Source organism: Alosa sapidissima, chromosome 18, assembly GCF_018492685.1.
Source record: "Alosa sapidissima isolate fAloSap1 chromosome 18, fAloSap1.pri, whole genome shotgun sequence".
In the NCBI taxonomy this organism is placed as follows: Eukaryota; Metazoa; Chordata; class Actinopteri; order Clupeiformes; family Clupeidae; genus Alosa; species Alosa sapidissima.
In genome coordinates this window covers 29,509,656-29,530,136 of record NC_055974.1, presented here as the reverse complement: position 1 = coordinate 29,530,136, position 20,481 = coordinate 29,509,656, and the positions used below count along the sequence as shown (strand labels likewise).

At 42.6% G+C, this 20,481-nt stretch overlaps 1 protein-coding gene and 1 long non-coding RNA gene across 51 annotated transcripts in view; one reads left to right on the top strand and one right to left on the bottom strand.

The window, feature by feature from the left end:
- Positions 1 to 20,481, top strand: part of LOC121689800 (protein NLRC5-like) — a 187,196-nt gene that overhangs the window by 91,819 nt on the left and 74,896 nt on the right. For 5 of the 50 annotated variants that reach the window (XM_042069963.1, XM_042069967.1, XM_042069962.1 and 2 more), the window contains 8 exons: positions 6,123 to 6,239; positions 8,335 to 8,451; positions 10,547 to 10,663; positions 12,759 to 12,875; positions 15,119 to 15,235; positions 17,931 to 17,997; positions 18,128 to 18,323; positions 18,922 to 20,481. The exon at positions 18,922 to 20,481 is cut by the window's right edge and continues 241 nt beyond it. The exons of the other annotated variants lie outside the window; for them this stretch is intronic. In XM_042069963.1, the coding sequence (XP_041925897.1) occupies positions 6,123 to 6,239; positions 8,335 to 8,451; positions 10,547 to 10,663; positions 12,759 to 12,875; positions 15,119 to 15,235; positions 17,931 to 17,997; positions 18,128 to 18,323; positions 18,922 to 20,481 (2,408 nt within the window). The remainder of the gene's footprint in view (positions 1 to 6,122; positions 6,240 to 8,334; positions 8,452 to 10,546; positions 10,664 to 12,758; positions 12,876 to 15,118; positions 15,236 to 17,930; positions 17,998 to 18,127; positions 18,324 to 18,921) is intronic. 50 annotated transcript variants of the gene reach the window in all.
- The window catches only part of LOC121689853, a 6,041-nt gene continuing 2,583 nt past the window's right edge, over positions 17,024 to 20,481 (bottom strand). The window contains exons 3-4 of the long non-coding RNA XR_006024890.1: positions 18,125 to 18,277; positions 17,024 to 17,641 (exon numbers count right to left, since the gene is read on the bottom strand). This is a non-coding gene — a long non-coding RNA (uncharacterized LOC121689853). The remainder of the gene's footprint in view (positions 17,642 to 18,124; positions 18,278 to 20,481) is intronic.

Sequence of the window (20,481 nt, the reverse complement as noted above, 5' to 3'; positions counted from 1 at the left end):
TCCTATGGACACAATCTGGAGCTTATCGGATGAAGCTTTTCAGGGTAGCCGGGGTTTTGGCCATTCCCCACTTTACGGCTACATTTGGGGGGACTGCTTGCCTAAAATGAAATTGCATAAGAGTGTTGCTGGTCATAACAGATGTATGAAACCATCTTTAGATTACGTAACTAAGATCACAGTTTGAAGTAGCCTATAAAGATGTTGAACTGAAAGCGTAATATTAATAGTTGGGCGTCGAATGACGCTTTCCACCGTTTAAAGTAAAGACATTGGAGTGGATATGATACTGTGTTCTTCAAATTGTTAAATTACAACTAGTTTTAAATTGGATTGACAATTTTTTTTTTTTTATTATGGAGACTATAATATGTGTTTGTTTCCATTTTTTGTTTTCAAGTCCTTCTGTTTTGGAATGTATGGGTAAGGAATTGTTGAAAGTTTATAATCTTATCAGGATCAAGGACTTAGTATCAAGTAGTTTTTTTCTTTTCCTGTAACTTTTATTTCCCAGCTGAAATGGATTGCTGTTTAAGATGTTTTAGGCCTACTTGATGAGATACAATTTATCAAGTCTGATCTACTGATTCCTATTTTTTTTTTCTTGATTTCTATTTTCTATGATTTCTATTTTCTATGATTCCTATTTTTTTTTCTGCCTTGATGACCCTCCATAGGGCCTTCTTCTCTGCAGCTGAACACCCCGCGTACCATAGTGAGATGGAGAGTGTGCTTTCCATGGCAGCTCGGTAGAAGGCTAGAAACTTCTTTCTTAGGAGATGAAGCCTCTGGGTTGCCGCTTGCTTTTATGACGGTTGCGTTAGTGTTGGCTGTCCAGGTGAGGTCGTCGGAGATGAGGATGCCAAGGTATGAAGGAGTGCACTCTCTCCACAGGGTCTCCGTTGATGTAGATGGGTGGTGGATCATTTCCCTTCTTCCTCCTGAAGTCCAGTAGGAGCTCTTTCGTCTTGGTGCTATTCAGAGCAAGATTGTTCATTGCGCACCACTCTGTCAGTCGCAGCACTTCTCCTCTGTAAGCGGACTCATCACCCCCTGTTATGAGCCCCACCACAGTGGTGTCGTCTGCAAACGTAAAGATGGCAGTGGAGGGGTGGGATGCAGTGCAGTCATATGTGTAAAGGGAGTAGAGCAGCGGGCTCAGCACACAGCCTTGTGGAGCACCTGTGCTTAGCGTGATGGTGGAGGAGAGGTGGGGACGTTAACAGCCTGCTTGTGATTGGTGAGAAAGTCCAGTATCCAAGAGCAAGTGGATAGGGGAGGCCAAGATGGTGCAGTTGTTGATGTAGTAGGTGAGGGATGATTGTACTGAAGGCTGAACTGGAGTCAGTAAACAGCATCCTCACATAACTCACATGGTGTCCCAGAGCAGTGTGAGGGATGATTGTACTGAAGGCTGAACTGGAGTCAGTAAACAGCATCCTCACATAACTCACATGGTGTCCCAGGGCAGTGTGCAGGGTGATGGAGATGGAGCGTCTTCTGTTCATCTGTTGGACCCATATGCATACTCATATGGCTCGATTCTCAGTTTCATTTCATGATGTGAAGCTGAGATCTGTCCTGCAACTCCTTTTAGACATAGATAGATAGATAGATAGATAGATAGATAGATAGATATGTGATCTGACCACTAGACCCCAAGTGCTTAAAGTGTGATCTGACCACTAGAGCCGTGGTGCTTAAAGTGTGATCTGACCACTAGGGCCGTGGGGCTTCAAGTGTGATCTGACCACTAGGCTCCCTCACCTACAGTGTGAAGTTCTTTGGTCGCTTCATGCTTAGAAGATGAGCTGAACACTAGGGCCTTGGTGTTACAGTGTGACGCCCCTCAGTGCTTGAAGCGTGAGTTGACCAGTACGGCCCCTGGGTGCTTACAGTGTGAGCTGACCACTAGAATCCCCCGGGCCATCACCCCTGCATACATTTGAAGCCCATATAAATCACCTCTGCAAGACCTCCTTCTACCACCTCCGTAACATTTCCAAACTCTGCCCCATTCTCTCCCTCTCAGATGCTGAAAAGCTGGTTCATGCCTTTGTCTCCTCCAGACTGGACTACTGTAACACACTTCTCATTGGGATCCCTAGCAAGAGTCTGCAGAGGCTTCAGTACATCCAAAACTCTGCAGCTAGGATCCTGATGAGAGTGCGGAAACATGAGCACATTACCCCCATTCTCATCTCACTCCACTGGCTTCCCGTCTCCACCAGGATTGAGTACAAGATTTCCCTCCTCACTCACCAATGCATCCATGGACATGCCCCCCCCCCCCCCCCCACACCTCAAAGAAATGATCAGCCCACAAAACACCACACGCTCCCTCCGCTCCACTCACTCAAATCTCCTCCACACACCCAGAACCAGACTCAGGACCATGGGAGATAGGGCTTTCACACACACACACACACACACACACACACACACACACACACACACACACACACACACCTCCACATACCCAGAACCAGACTCAGGACCATGGGAGATAGGGCTTTCACACACACACACACACACACACACACACCTCCACATACCCAGAACCAGACTCAGGACCATGGGAGATAGGGCTTTCACACACACACACACACACACACCTCCACATACCCAGAACCAGACTCAGGATCATGGGAGATAGGGCCTTCACACACACACACACACACACACACACACACACACACACACACACACACACACACACACACACACCTCCACATACCCAGAACCAGACTCAGGATCATGGGAGATAGGGCTTTCACACACACACACACACACACACACCTCCACATACCCAGAACCAGACTCAGGACCATGGGAGATAGGGCCTTCACACACACACACACACACACACACACACACACACCTCCACATACCCAGAACCAGACTCAGGACCATGGCAGATAGGGCTTTCACACACACACACACACACATACATACACACACACACACACACACACACACACACCTCCACATACCCAGAACCAGACTCAGGACCATGGGAGATAGGGCTTTCACACACACACACACACACACACACATACACACACACACACACACACACACCTCCACATACCCAGAACCAGACTCAGGACCATGGGAGATAGGGCTTTCACACACACACACACATACACACACACACACACACCTCCACATACCCAGAACCAGACTCAGGATCATGGGAGATAGGGCTTTCACACACACACACACACCTCCACACACCCAGAACCAGACTCAGGACCATGGGAGATAGGGCTTTCACACACACACACACACACACCTCCACATACCCAGAACCAGACTCAGGACCATGGGAGATAGGGCTTTCACACACACACACACACACACAGACACACACCTCCACATACTCAGAACCAGACTCAGGACCATGGGAGATAGGGCCTTCACACACACACACACACACACACACACACACACACACACACACACCTCCACATACCCAGAACCATGGGAGATAGGGCCTCTGTGCTGCCGCCCCACGTCTGTGGAATGCCCCCCCCCCCCTGACACCTTGAGGGCACCACAATCCACTGACTGTTTTAAAAAAGGTCTTAAGACATTTCTTTTTAGCAAAGCTGTTGGTCCCCTTTAGAGTTTTTTTTAAAACCTTTTCTTTTTCCTTAAACTGCTCATCTTTTTGTTTTGAACCTGTAGCACTTTGAGATCTATGATGAAAAGTGCATTATAAATAAAATGTATTATTATATTATTATTTAGTTTACCATCTGGGCCTGTTGATGTATGCAGTGCAGCATAAAACAAGAGCTTCTCAGAGGGTACCCTAAAGTGCCTGTGTACAACTGAGGCATTGGCTGGCACATCACATAAACTGTGTCATATTAAGGCCAGCGGTGACTTGGACATTGTGGACCAGTCTTTCTTTCCCCTCCCCCTCGTTGGGATGTGGCCACTACAACACTCAGAATGCTTTCTTAGTTGTTCAGCCAGTGAAATAAGTTATTTAAAAAATGTCCCTTTGTGCCAGGCAGGTATATAAACAATTTTGAGGCAGAACGCAACAGACAGATTCCATGCTTTCTTGGTTGGTTCGCCACGCTAAAATATTCAGATACTTTTTTCATATTTTCAATTTTCTTTTTCAGAAAAAAAGGGGGGGCATGTATGCTCCAAAATACACAAAAGACCATTAACCAATTAACCGCCCTAACTGCTATGGTGAATCACTGCAGCACCTCCAGAATGTGACGGTAGCCTATGTAAATGATTTAGCCTGCATTCCTTGAGAAATCTATGATTACAATGTCTGTGAAGAAGTCTCCACTGTGGATATCAATCCTGACGAAAACAACTCCACCTTCTGGTGACAAAAAAAACATGTATACAGATTTAGAAGCGAAAGTAAAAACGTCAATGCGATCGGAATACCAGGAAGGAAGACGAAGGGGGAGCAATACGCTCAACAAGTAAAGCTTTTAATATAGCCTAGGTTATGAAACATAGTCATTGCCTGTTTGTCTACGAAGTTAGGTTGTTAATGAACCTATAACATGTAGGCTAACACATCTTATCGGGAAATGGGTGTCTGTTAGTAAGTAGCCTAGGCTATTTCCAATGGCGAACGAGACGAACTAAAGGTGGGTGTTGAGCTTCTTCTATGGATAAATCATTAGCAGTGTGTTGCACGAACTCGTTTTACAAGAGTGCACTTGATAAATGAGCTGGGACTGAACATTTACAACTTTTGTGTTTCATGACCTTGGTGTCCAGTCTTAATCATGTGCGCGTTCCACAGTAGCCTGCTGTTTGCATACGAGGAAACCATTTAGCGCACAGGTGCACAGGCTCAGCCTCCATTTTAGGCTGAATAGGCCCACAGGTAGGCTACATTGTACAGAATCTTTAAGTAAGATTATGCAAAACTACTGCACTGGTTGTCTTGATATTCGGTGGGAATATGGGCCTCAAATGATGGATGGATGATGGATTTTTTGATGATGGATTTTTTTTTTCCAAGTTACATTTCCCGTCTCGGTCCGCTGTATTGGATGTTATTTTAATTCATATGTTGGTCTGTTTATGACTCTTATGTTTGTGTGTGGCTGTTTTGTTTTGAATCTATGATATTCCTTATATCATAAAAGAAAGGCATAATTAAAGATAGGCACAATCATTTTTTATTTATTATTATTATTTCCTCCTGTTCCTGGCGCCCCACCTGTCATGTCTCTATTCCCCACTAGTGGGGCCCGCGCAGCACTTTGAGAACCACTGGGCTAGTGCAATGTGAACAGTATAACACATAGTGCAGTATAAACAGTATAGACAGACAGCTAAGTATGGCTAAGTAGCCTACAGTAAGGACATTTGCAGTATATTAACAGTAGCATTATAAGAGCAGTTTAAATATGGCTATGTGCAGTATATTAACAGTAGCATTATAAGAGCAGTATAAATATGGCATACAAACATACATATATCTCTTAAATCTAGATATGCATACACAAACACATATATATCTAAACCCTAATGCCTTCAAAGAGTTGTATGTTAGAAAGATAATGTGAGAACAGCAGCATTGTGGCAAATGTTTGTACATATTCTGATTCTTTGTTTTCATTGTAGCTTGTCATGATCAGATTCATCTGGGTGCTCTGAGGAGTGGCTGAAACATGGAAAAACAAGTCAACACAAAACAGGAAGACGGACTAAAGAGGCAAGGGTAGCTACTGAGCACATGATCTAGTTGCATATCTGTTCTTTGCTAACCATCTTTCCAATAGTTTAAAAGTGTTGCTATCATCACATGTGAGATGAGTTGCTGTGTAACATTCTTTATTACACGGCCCTTCATAATGCTGCAGAATGCTCCATTCACTTGAATGGGCCTTCCCAACGTTCAGTGGTCTGCTAATTCTCAATAACAGACCGTTGCTAAGTATAACAGACCGCCGTCAAGGAAAATAGGTTTTGTGCTTCTATTTCACGTCTCTACAACACGTCTATAGATATCCCTACAACACCTCTATAGATATCCCTACAACACATCTATAGATATCCCTACAACACGTCTAGAGATATCCTTACAACACGTCTATAGGAAATGATTGTTGGTTTTCATACCACAGCTCATTCCATCATGAGAGGCCTCCATCACCTGCGCCCACTTGTGTGTCCATGAAGAGTGACGAGTCAGAGGATCGTTACATAAACTTCAAACATGATGAGGGCACAGATCGATCAAGGTAAGGCCATAAAAACACTCATAGAATGAGCACTTTGGGACAGGATGGTTGATAATGTTCACAGCTTACAGTATAATGAAAACAGTTATCAATTTATCATTACACGGCTCTTCATAATGCTGCAGAATGCTCCATTCACTTCAATGGGCCTTCCCAACGTTCGGTGGGCTGCTAATTCTCAATAACAGACCGTTGCTAAGTATAACAGATATCACATAGGTCCCTTCAGGGCAGAACAAGACCCCTCCGCTGCGTGTCGGGGTCCGGTTCGCCCTGTCGAGACCTATTTCCCGATAATGACCGGCGTTCTATACATTATCCCTTACGCATTGCATAGCTCCTTACTACAGCTACTTTAAGAGAGAAAAAGTAAAGGCTTTTAATTGTTGTTTTGTCGTGCTTTCAGGAGAGCTGTAAATGGTTCTTGCACTTGTAAATAATAGCTTCTGTGTTTGCACAACAGATATATCAGTCATGAACATTATCACATTGCACAGCAGAACAGATATATCAGTCATGACAAAAGAAACAATATGGCAAAAGATTAATGACTTGACTTGACATGACTTGACAATATGGCAAAAGATTAAGGATATCCCTACAACATGTCTATAGGTATCCCTACAACACGTCTATAGATATCCCTACAACACGTCTATACTGTAGATACCCCTACAACATGACCATAGATATCCCTGCAACACCTCTATAGATATCCCTACAACACGACTATAGATATCGCTACAACACCTCTATAGATATCCTTACATTACGCCCATAGATATATCCCTACAACACGTCTATAGATATCCCTACAGCACGTCTAGAGATATCCTTACAACACGTCTATAGATATATCCCTATAACACGTCTATAGATATCCCTACAACACGTCTATAGATATCCCTACAACATGTCTAGATTTCCCTACAACACGTCTGATGTGGTTTGTGTTTCTACAACATGTTGGCACCAAACTTAATTTCTGTCATTAAACGAAACAAGCTAAGCGTTTTCTCCATTGTCAACGTGAACTACCAGTATGTTCAAGCAGTGACATGTGGTTTAATGCATGGGTTAACGTGACGTGAGTCAGACAGAAGATGGGCCACTACATCTGTGTCATTCTTTTTGATGAAATGGTCTTTGCACACTTCATCCTGTCGTCTGCCCCGGCTCTAACCTCAAGTGTTTTAGCCTGTAGCCTTTACTTTTCACAAACCTTGTGAGCGTGCAAACCCAAATGCTGTGACCTCGCGCCAAATGTTTTTATTGGTTTGTTAAGTACAAACAGGCGAGTTATGAGAGATAATTTGTTCTCTTCACACAAAAAGATCTTGGAATGAGATGGCCAACTGTAGTTGCATTTAATCCACTGTCTATAATAGCCTAATTTAGAGATAACTTTTTTTTTTAACCAACTACGGACAACTTTGATCGGTTAAGGTTGATACGGTCAACCATCGGTCAAACAGTCATCGATTAACATCCCTAGTGTGTGTGTGTGTGTGTGTGCCTGATCATGCGCTGGACAGAGCTGCTGTGGATTGTAGGTAATAGTGATGTGCGGGTTCACCTGTGACCAGTCCTATCACCAGTGAAGCTGGACGAGTCAGAAAGTGACAAAGCACAGTTCACTTTCAACATTGACATTTTCTTGCTCTTATTCTCTTTCAAAACAAACAAACACACACACACACACTCTCTCTTTCACACACACACACTGTCACGTTTTCAGAGAGTGGGACTCAGGTTTAGATATGACAAACACCCAGAATTGACTCAGATGAGATTTATTAACAGAGACAAAAAACAGAGCTTCCACAGTCCTGAGGGTAATCCACAGGGAACACACTGGGCCAATCTTCAACAGAAAGCAGCCTTCAGTCACTTGAATGGGCCTTCCCAACGTTCAGTGGTCTGCTAATTCTCGATAACAGACCGTTGCTAAGTATAACAGACCGCTGTCAAGGAAAATAGGTTTTGTGCTTCTATTTCACGTCTCTACAACACGTCTATAGATATCCCTACAACACGTCTAGAGATATCCTTACAACACGTCTATAGGAAATGATTGTTGGTTTTCATACCACAGCTCATTCCATCATGAGAGGCCTCCATCACCTGCGCCCACTTGTGTGTCCATGAAGAGTGACGAGTCAGAGGATCGTTACATAAACTTCAAACATGATGAGGGCACAGATCGATCAAGGTAAGGCCATAAAAACACTCATAGAATGAGCACTTTGGGACAGGATGGTTGATAATGTTCACAGCTTACAGTATAATGAAAACAGTTATCAATTTATCATTACACGGCTCTTCATAATGCTGCAGAATGCTCCATTCACTTCAATGGGCCTTCCCAACGTTCGGTGGGCTGCTAATTCTCAATAACAGACCGTTGCTAAGTATAACAGATATCACATAGGTCCCTTCAGGGCAGAACAAGACCCCTCCGCTGCGTGTCGGGGTCCGGTTCGCCCTGTCGAGACCTATTTCCCGATAATGACCGGCGTTCTATACATTATCCCTTACGCGTTGCGTAGCTCCTCAATACAGCTACTTTAAGAGAGAAAAAGTAAAGGCTTTTAATTGTTGTTTTGTCGTGCTTTCAGGAGAGCTGTAAATGGTTCTTGCACTTGTAAATAATAGCTTCTGTGTTTGCACAACAGATATATCAGTCATGAACATTATCACATTGCACAGCAGAACAGATATATCAGTCATGACAAAAGAAACAATATGGCAAAAGATTAATGACTTGACTTGACATGACTTGACAATATGGCAAAAGATTAAGGATATCCCTACAACATGTCTATAGGTATCCCTACAACACGTCTATAGATATCCCTACAACACGTCTATACTGTAGATACCCCTACAACATGACCATAGATATCCCTGCAACACCTCTATAGATATCCCTACAACACGACTATAGATATCGCTACAACACCTCTATAGATATCCTTACATTACGCCCATAGATATATCCCTACAACACGTCTATAGATATCCCTACAACACGTCTAGATATCCCTACAGCACGTCTAGAGATATCCTTACAACACGTCTATAGATATATCCCTATAACACGTCTATAGATATCCCTACAACACGTCTATAGATATCCCTACAACACGTCTGATGTGGTTTGTGTTTCTACAACATGTTGGCACCAAACTTAATTTCTGTCATTAAACGAAACAAGCTAAGCGTTTTCTCCATTGTCAACGTGAACTACCAGTATGTTCAAGCAGTGACATGTGGTTTAATGCATGGGTTAACGTGACGTGAGTCAGACAGAAGATGGGCCACAACATCTGTGTCATTCTTTTTGATGAAATGGTCTTTGTACGCTTCATCCTGTCGTCTGCCCCGGCTCTAACCTCAAGTGTTTTAGCCTGTAGCCTTTACTTTTCACAAACCTTGTGAGCGTGCAAACCCAAATGCTGTGACCTCGCGCCAAATGTTTTTATTGGTTTGTTAAGTACAAACAGGCGAGTTATGAGAGATAATTTGTTCTCTTCACACAAAAAGATCTTGGAATGAGATGGCCAACTGTAGTTGCATTTAATCCACTGTCTATAATAGCCTAATTTAGAGATAACTTTTTTTTTTAACCAACTACGGACAACTTTGATCGGTTAAGGTTGATACGGTCAACCATCGGTCAAACAGTCATCGATTAACATCCCTAGTGTGTGTGTGTGTGTGTGTGCCTGATCATGCGCTGGACAGAGCTGCTGTGGATTGTAGGTAATAGTGATGTGCGGGTTCACCTGTGACCAGTCCTATCACCAGTGAAGCTGGACGAGTCAGAAAGTGACAAAGCACAGTTCACTTTCAACATTGACATTTTCTTGCTCTTATTCTCTTTCAAAACAAACAAACACACACACACACACTCTCTCTTTCACACACACACACTGTCACGTTTTCAGAGAGTGGGACTCAGGTTTAGATATGACAAACACCCAGAATTGACTCAGATGAGATTTATTAACAGAGACAAAAAACAGAGCTTCCACAGTCCTGAGGGTAATCCACAGGGAACACACTGGGCCAATCTTCAACAGAAAGCAGCCTTCAGTCACTTGAATGGGCCTTCCCAACGTTCAGTGGTCTGCTAATTCTCGATAACAGACCGTTGCTAAGTATAACAGACCGCTGTCAAGGAAAATAGGTTTTGTGCTTCTATTTCACGTCTCTACAACACGTCTATAGATATCCCTACAACACGTCTAGAGATATCCTTACAACACGTCTATAGGAAATGATTGTTGGTTTTCATACCACAGCTCATTCCATCATGAGAGGCCTCCATCACCTGCGCCCACTTGTGTGTCCATGAAGAGTGACGAGTCAGAGGATCGTTACATAAACTTCAAACATGATGAGGGCACAGATCGATCAAGGTAAGGCCATAAAAACACTCATAGAATGAGCACTTTGGGACAGGATGGTTGATAATGTTCACAGCTTACAGTATAATGAAAACAGTTATCAATTTATCATTACACGGCTCTTCATAATGCTGCAGAATGCTCCATTCACTTCAATGGGCCTTCCCAACGTTCGGTGGGCTGCTAATTCTCAATAACAGACCGTTGCTAAGTATAACAGATATCACATAGGTCCCTTCAGGGCAGAACAAGACCCCTCCGCTGCGTGTCGGGGTCCGGTTCGCCCTGTCGAGACCTATTTCCCGATAATGACCGGCGTTCTATACATTATCCCTTACGCATTGCGTAGCTCCTCAATACAGCTACTTTAAGAGAGAAAAAGTAAAGGCTTTTAATTGTTGTTTTGTCGTGCTTTCAGGAGAGCTGTAAATGGTTCTTGCACTTGTAAATAATAGCTTCTGTGTTTGCACAACAGATATATCAGTCATGAACATTATCACATTGCACAGCAGAACAGATATATCAGTCATGACAAAAGAAACAATATGGCAAAAGATTAATGACTTGACTTGACATGACTTGACAATATGGCAAAAGATTAAGGATATCCCTACAACATGTCTATAGGTATCCCTACAACACGTCTATAGATATCCCTACAACACGTCTATACTGTAGATACCCCTACAACATGACCATAGATATCCCTGCAACACCTCTATAGATATCCCTACAACACGACTATAGATATCGCTACAACACCTCTATAGATATCCTTACATTACGCCCATAGATATATCCCTACAACACGTCTATAGATATCCCTACAACACGTCTAGATATCCCTACAGCACGTCTAGAGATATCCTTACAACACGTCTATAGATATATCCCTATAACACGTCTATAGATATCCCTACAACACGTCTATAGATATCCCTACAACACGTCTGATGTGGTTTGTGTTTCTACAACATGTTGGCACCAAACTTAATTTCTGTCATTAAACGAAACAAGCTAAGCGTTTTCTCCATTGTCAACCTGAACTACCAGTATGTTCAAGCAGTGACATGTGGTTTAATGCATGGGTTAACGTGACGTGAGTCAGACAGAAGATGGGCCACTACATCTGTGTCATTCTTTTTGATGAAATGGTCTTTGCACACTTCATCCTGTCGTCTGCCCCGGCTCTAACCTCAAGTGTTTTAGCCTGTAGCCTTTACTTTTCACAAACCTTGTGAGCGTGCAAACCCAAATGCTGTGACCTCGCGCCAAATGTTTTTATTGGTTTGTTAAGTACAAACAGGCGAGTTATGAGAGATAATTTGTTCTCTTCACACAAAAAGATCTTGGAATGAGATGGCCAACTGTAGTTGCATTTAATCCACTGTCTATAATAGCCTAATTTAGAGATAACTTTTTTTTTTAACCAACTACGGACAACTTTGATCGGTTAAGGTTGATACGGTCAACCATCGGTCAAACAGTCATCGATTAACATCCCTAGTGTGTGTGTGTGTGTGTGTGCCTGATCATGCGCTGGACAGAGCTGCTGTGGATTGTAGGTAATAGTGATGTGCGGGTTCACCTGTGACCAGTCCTATCACCAGTGAAGCTGGACGAGTCAGAAAGTGACAAAGCACAGTTCACTTTCAACATTGACATTTTCTTGCTCTTATTCTCTTTCAAAACAAACAAACACACACACACACACTCTCTCTTTCACACACACACACTGTCACGTTTTCAGAGAGTGGGACTCAGGTTTAGATATGACAAACACCCAGAATTGACTCAGATGAGATTTATTAACAGAGACAAAAAACAGAGCTTCCACAGTCCTGAGGGTAATCCACAGGGAACACACTGGGCCAATCTTCAACAGAAAGCAGCCTTCAGTCACTTGAATGGGCCTTCCCAACGTTCAGTGGTCTGCTAATTCTCGATAACAGACCGTTGCTAAGTATAACAGACCGCTGTCAAGGAAAATAGGTTTTGTGCTTCTATTTCACGTCTCTACAACACGTCTATAGATATCCCTACAACACGTCTAGAGATATCCTTACAACACGTCTATAGGAAATGATTGTTGGTTTTCATACCACAGCTCATTCCATCATGAGAGGCCTCCATCACCTGCGCCCACTTGTGTGTCCATGAAGAGTGACGAGTCAGAGGATCGTTACATAAACTTCAAACATGATGAGGGCACAGATCGATCAAGGTAAGGCCATAAAAACACTCATAGAATGAGCACTTTGGGACAGGATGGTTGATAATGTTCACAGCTTACAGTATAATGAAAACAGTTATCAATTTATCATTACACGGCTCTTCATAATGCTGCAGAATGCTCCATTCACTTCAATGGGCCTTCCCAACGTTCGGTGGGCTGCTAATTCTCAATAACAGACCGTTGCTAAGTATAACAGATATCACATAGGTCCCTTCAGGGCAGAACAAGACCCCTCCGCTGCGTGTCGGGGTCCGGTTCGCCCTGTCGAGACCTATTTCCCGATAATGACCGGCGTTCTATACATTATCCCTTACGCATTGCGTAGCTCCTCAATACAGCTACTTTAAGAGAGAAAAAGTAAAGGCTTTTAATTGTTGTTTTGTCGTGCTTTCAGGAGAGCTGTAAATGGTTCTTGCACTTGTAAATAATAGCTTCTGTGTTTGCACAACAGATATATCAGTCATGAACATTATCACATTGCACAGCAGAACAGATATATCAGTCATGACAAAAGAAACAATATGGCAAAAGATTAATGACTTGACTTGACATGACTTGACAATATGGCAAAAGATTAAGGATATCCCTACAACATGTCTATAGGTATCCCTACAACACGTCTATAGATATCCCTACAACACGTCTATACTGTAGATACCCCTACAACATGACCATAGATATCCCTGCAACACCTCTATAGATATCCCTACAACACGACTATAGATACAGTATCCCTACAACACGACTATAGATATCGCTACAACACCTCTATAGATATCCTTACATTACGCCCATAGATATATCCCTACAACACGTCTATAGATATCCCTACAGCACGTCTAGAGATATCCTTACAACACGTCTATAGATATATCCCTATAACACGTCTATAGATATCCTTACAACACGTCTATAGATATATCCCTATAACACGTCTATAGATATATCCCTATAACACGTCTATAGATATCCCTACAACACGTCTATAGATATCCCTACAACACGTCTGATGTGGTTTGTGTTTCTACAACATGTTGGCACCAAACTTAATTTCTGTCATTAAACGAAACAAGCTAAGCGTTTTCTCCATTGTCAACGTGAACTACCAGTATGTTCAAGCAGTGACATGTGGTTTAATGCATGGGTTAACGTGACGTGAGTCAGACAGAAGATGGGCCACTACATCTGTGTCATTCTTTTTGATGAAATGGTCTTTGCACACTTCATCCTGTCGTCTGCCCCGGCTCTAACCTCAAGTGTTTTAGCCTGTAGCCTTTACTTTTCACAAACCTTGTGAGCGTGCAAACCCAAATGCTGTGACCTCGCGCCAAATGTTTTTATTGGTTTGTTAAGTACAAACAGGCGAGTTATGAGAGATAATTTGTTCTCTTCACACAAAAAGATCTTGGAATGAGATGGCCAACTGTAGTTGCATTTAATCCACTGTCTATAATAGCCTAATTTAGAGATAACTTTTTTTTTTAACCAACTACGGACAACTTTGATCGGTTAAGGTTGATACGGTCAACCATCGGTCAAACAGTCATCGATTAACATCCCTAGTGTGTGTGTGTGTGTGTGTGTGTGTGTGTGTGTGTGTGTGTACCTGATCATGCGCTGCACAGAGCTGCTGTGGATTGTAGGTAATAGTGATGTGCGGGTTCACCTGTGACCAGTCCTATCACCAGTGAAGCTGGACGAGTCAGAAAGTGACAAAGCACAGTTCACTTTCAACATTGACATTTTCTTGCTCTTATTCTCTTTCAAAACAAACAAACACACACACACACACTCTCTCTTTCACACACACACACTGTCACGTTTTCAGAGAGTGGGACTCAGGTTTAGATATGACAAACACCCAGAATTGACTCAGATGAGATTTATTAACAGAGACAAAAAACAGAGCTTCCACAGTCCTGAGGGTAATCCACAGGGAACACACTGGGCCAATCTTCAACAGAAAGCAGCCTTCAGTCACTTGAATGGGCCTTCCCAACGTTCAGTGGTCTGCTAATTCTCGATAAAAGACCGTTGCTAAGTATAACAGACCGCTGTCAAGGAAAATAGGTTTTGTGCTTCTATTTCACGTCTCTACAACACGTCTATAGATATCCCTACAACACCTCTATAGATATCCCTACAACACATCTATAGATATCCCTACAACACGTCTAGAGATATCCTTACAACACGTCTATAGGAAATGATTGTTGGTTTTCATACCACAGCTCATTCCATCATGAGAGGCCTCCATCACCTGCGCCCACTTGTGTGTCCATGAAGAGTGACGAGTCAGAGGATCGTTACATAAACTTCAAACATGATGAGGGCACAGATCGATCAAGGTAAGGCCATAAAAACACTCATAGAATGAGCACTTTGGGACAGGATGGTTGATAATGTTCACAGCTTACAGTATAATGAAAACAGTTATCAATTTATCATTACACGGCTCTTCATAATGCTGCAGAATGCTCCATTCACTTCAATGGGCCTTCCCAACGTTCGGTGGGCTGCTAATTCTCAATAACAGACCGTTGCTAAGTATAACAGATATCACATAGGTCCCTTCAGGGCAGAACAAGACCCCTCCGCTGCGTGTCGGGGTCCGGTTCGCCCTGTCGAGACCTATTTCCCGATAATGACCGGCGTTCTATACATTATCCCTTACGCATTGCATAGCTCCTCACTACAGCTACTTTAAGAGAGAAAAAGTAAAGGCTTTTAATTGTTGTTTTGTCGTGCTTTCAGGAGAGCTGTAAATGGTTCTTGCACTTGTAAATAATAGCTTCTGTGTTTGCACAACAGATATATCAGTCATGAACATTATCACATTGCACAGCAGAACAGATATATCAGTCATGACAAAAGAAACAATATGGCAAAAGATTAATGACTTGACTTGACATGACTTGACAATATGGCAAAAGATTAAGGATATCCCTACAACATGTCTATAGGTATCCCTACAACACGTCTATAGATATCCCTACAACACGTCTATACTGTAGATACCCCTACAACATGACCATAGATATCCCTGCAACACCTCTATAGATATCCCTACAACACGACTATAGATATCGCTACAACACCTCTATAGATATCCTTACATTACGCCCATAGATATATCCCTACAACACGTCTATAGATATCCCTACAACACGTCTAGATATCCCTACAGCACGTCTAGAGATATCCTTACAACACGTCTATAGATATATCCCTATAACACGTCTATAGATATCCCTACAACACGTCTATAGATATCCCTACAACACGTCTGATGTGGTTTGTGTTTCTACAACATGTTGGCACCAAACTTAATTTCTGTCATTAAACGAAACAAGCTAAGCGTTTTCTCCATTGTCAACGTGAACTACCAGTATGTTCAAGCAGTGACATGTGGTTTAATGCATGGGTTAACGTGACGTGAGTCAGACAGAAGATGGGCCACTACATCTGTGTCATTCTTTTTGATGAAATGGTCTTTGCACACTTCATCCTGTCGTCTGCCCCGGCTCTAACCTCAAGTGTTTTAGCCTGTAGCCTTTACTTTTCACAAACCTTGTGAGCGTGCAAACCCAAATGCTGTGACCTCGCGCCAAATGTTTTTATTGGTTTGTTAAGTACAAACAGGCGAGTTATGAGAGATAATTTGTTCTCTTCACACAAAAAGATCTTGGAATGAGATGGCCAACTGTAGTTGCATTTAATCCACTGTCTATAATAGCCTAATTTAGAGATAACTTTTTTTTTTAACCAACTACGGACAACTTTGATCGGTTAAGGTTGATACGGTCAACCATCGGTCAAACAGTCATCGATTAACATCCCTAGTGTGTGTGTGTGTGTGTGTGTACCTGATCATGCGCTGCACAGAGCTGCTGTGGATTGTAGGTAATAGTGATGTGCGGGTTCACCTGTGACCTTTGAGTCATCCTGTGGGTGGGGCAGGTGAGCTTGATCAGAAGATATCACCAGTGAAGCCGGACGAGTCAGAAAGTGACAAAGCACAGTTATCACTTTCAACATTGACATTTTCTTGCTCTTATTCTCTTTCAAAACAAACACACACACACACACGTTTTCAGAGAGTGGGACTCAGGTTCAGATATGACAAACACCCAGAATTGACTCAGATGAGATTTATTAACAGAGACAAAAAACAGAGCTTCCACAGTCCTGAGAGTAATCCACAGGGAACACACTGGGCCAATCTTCAACAGAAAGCAGCCTTCAGAAAAAGCACAAAAAACAGTTCAGAAAGAAACAGTCGTAGAAGGCAAAACCCCAGCAGGAGAACAGGGCACAGGCAACTGGACACTCCAGAGAGGGTGCAGGTGAAACACAAAAGTCAATCCTCCTTCACGGCAGTAGGCCAGTCTTCATTCACCGGCAACAAAACACAGGCAGGCAAAAAACAGAAAAAAACTTGGCAAAAGTACTAAATCTTCAGGCAGAGAACACAGCCGATGAAAACCAGGCAGAGGTCAAAACCAGGCAGGCAAAAACTCAGGCAGGCAGGCAGGTCGCACTCGAGAACTGCTACGGGAACATTCTGACAGGGAGGCAGACTGGTAATGGGGATTTTAAAGCTGAAATTGCAATCAGATGCAGGCTGATTGAGGCTGATTGGTAGGCAGATCAGAGACACCAGTGGAAGCAGGTGAGAGGTGAGCAGGTGAGAACCAGGAGCAGCCAGAGGAAGGGCGGAGACTCAGACCGACAGCAGTGGTACACAACAGCTCCTGCAGAGGGGGACAAATAGACAAAACACTAGGAGGACAAACCACAAACAGAGAGTCTGACACACAGCTGTAGCTCCATAGACTCTATGGGATAAAGTCGGTGCCCTGTAAAGGTGTTTTACACCTCTCAACGTTGATATGACTTATTTCCTGCTTTGGTACCTTTTACTGTATTGCTAGATGCAAAAGTATAGCATAAGAACCGTGGAAATGTCCTTTACCCATAAAGACATGCATATGTACAACTAATGGAAGTCGATTTGTGGTTTGTTTTGCTTTAAATACTAAGTGGCCAAATGGAAGAATGCAAATCAGATGCTGTCAGTGACCAGGGAGACCTCAAGCACATATTCCAGGTTTGGATGCAGCCACAACCTGCTGCACTGATATACACCTTTTACATGTTACAGTACAGAACAACAAACATATGGCATTCAAAACCTGGGTATTGCAATGCAAAGTATAACCAACATATTTGTATACCAGGTGCTTGAGGAGAAGATAATGGACTTTGTGAAGAATGAGCTGAAGAGATTCAAGAAGATTCTGAGTCCAGATTACCAAGAAAACGTTGAGGGTAAAGAGCAGGATGAGAGTGATGCCAGAGAAGGGGCTCTCAAGATGACAATGTACTTCCTGAGGAACATGAAACAGAATAATATTGCTGACAAACTGCAAGAAGGTATGAAATGTTCCTTTATTTGCATTTCCTATTGGTTTGATAAATAAAATCAGAGAGCTACATTAGACAAACAGAAAACAGCTATTTCTGGTGTCGGTGTCTTGCCTTTTATGTTATGGTTATGGGACTTTGCAGACGCCTTTGTCCAAAAGCAACACACAAATACAAAAAACAACATAATATTTAAAATATACCAGGGAACAGATTAGAATGTTGGTCAAACTATAATAAGGAGAATAGCAATAATAAACAATAGTGTCCATTCAATCAATAATATAAAACAAAACAATGACATGGTAAGACTATATTAAGGAGAATATCAATAATAAACAATAATGTCAAATTAATCAAAAGCCTAATGGAAATACAACAATATTATACAAACCCTAAGTGCATGTTGAACAGGAATGTCTTTAGACCCCTCTTAAACGACCCAGTAATGTACTATACTACTAAGTACTGTAGATATTTATTTCCATTTGCATTTAAACATCAATAAGGCACTAAAATGCATATTGGTGTAAAAGACACATTGGACATATTTTGTCTTTAGTATTAGTGGCTGGCTAACATTATTTTGTTTTATGTTTTTCTGTAGTTGAACTTCCTGTAGTGTGGCAGACTGAGCTGAAGAGAAATCTCAAGAACAAGTACCAGAGTGTGTTTGACGGAATACCCAAGCAAGGGAGCTCTGCTCTGCTGGAAAAGATCTACACAGAGGTCTACATCACAGAGGGAGGATGTGGGAAAGTAAATGAGGAGCATGAAGTCAGGCAGATTGAGTCCATATCCAAGAGATCAGCTGGACAGGAGACATCAATCAAATGCAGAGACATCTTCAAGCCCTTACCTGGCCAAGACAAACCAATCAGAAGTGTCATCACAAAGGGAGTAGCTGGAATTGGCAAAACTGTCTCGGTTCAAAAGTACATCCTGGACTGGGCTGAGGGGAAAGAAAACCAGGATATCCTCTTCATATTTCCACTGCCTTTTCGGGAGCTCAACAGAATGAAAGACAAACAACTCTCTTTGATGGATCTTCTTCACAACTTTTTCTCAGATATTAAGCTGTTATCTTTTCCTAGCCAGGGGAAGTACAAAGTGTTGTTCATCTTTGATGGTCTGGATGAGTGTCGACTCCAACTAGACTTTCAGAAAAATGAAATTTTGACTAAAGTGACAGAGGTCACTTCATTGGATGTGCTGCTGACAAATCTCATCAAGGGGAATCTGCTTCGCTCTGCTCTCATTTGGATCACCTGTCGACCAGCAGCAGCCAATCAAATCCCTCCTGACTGTGTTGACCGGGTCACAGAAGTACAAGGGTTCAGCGACCCTCAGAAAGAGGAGTACTTCAGGAAGAGGATCAGTGATAAGAATCTTGCCAGCAAAGTTATCACTCACATAGAGACATCAAGAAGCCTCCACATTATGTGCCACATACCAGTGTTTTGCTGGATTGCTGCTAATGTTATTGAATTCCTTCTCAAGACTGAAGGAGGTAAGCAAGTTCCAAAGACTTTGACAGAGATGTACACTTATTTCCTTGTTTTTCAAACCAAGCAGAGGAGTCTGAAGTTTGAAGGAGTTTATGACACAGATCCACAGTGGAACCAGGCTAGTCTCCTTGCTCTTGGAAAGTTGGCCTACGAACAGCTGAAGAAGGGCAACCTGATCTTTTATGAAGACGACCTGAGAGAGAGTGGTATTGATGTCAGAGAGGCAGCAGTACACTGTGGCATCTGCACACAGATCTTTCAGGAAGAGTCAGGCCTTCATCAGGAAAAGTTGTACTGCTTTGTGCATCTGAGCATCCAGGAGTACCTTGCAGCTTTGTACGTGATCCTGATGTTAATAACTGAGGGGAAAGATCTCATGTCCCCACAGCAACCCCCCAGAAAAGTGTTTCAGCTTCTGAAATGGCAAACAACGGGCAAACCCATGACCACCTTACAAAAGAGTGCTGTGGACAAAGCATTGGAACATGAAGATGGACGCTTTGATCTTTTCCTCCGTTTTCTTCTTGGCCTCTCTCTGGAATCCAACCAGAGACTCTTGAGTGGCCTGATAAAGAAAGTACAACATGAAAGCAAAGAGGAAATAGTCAGCTACATTAAGACAAAGATCATGGAGATGTCATCATCAGAAAGAGTTATCA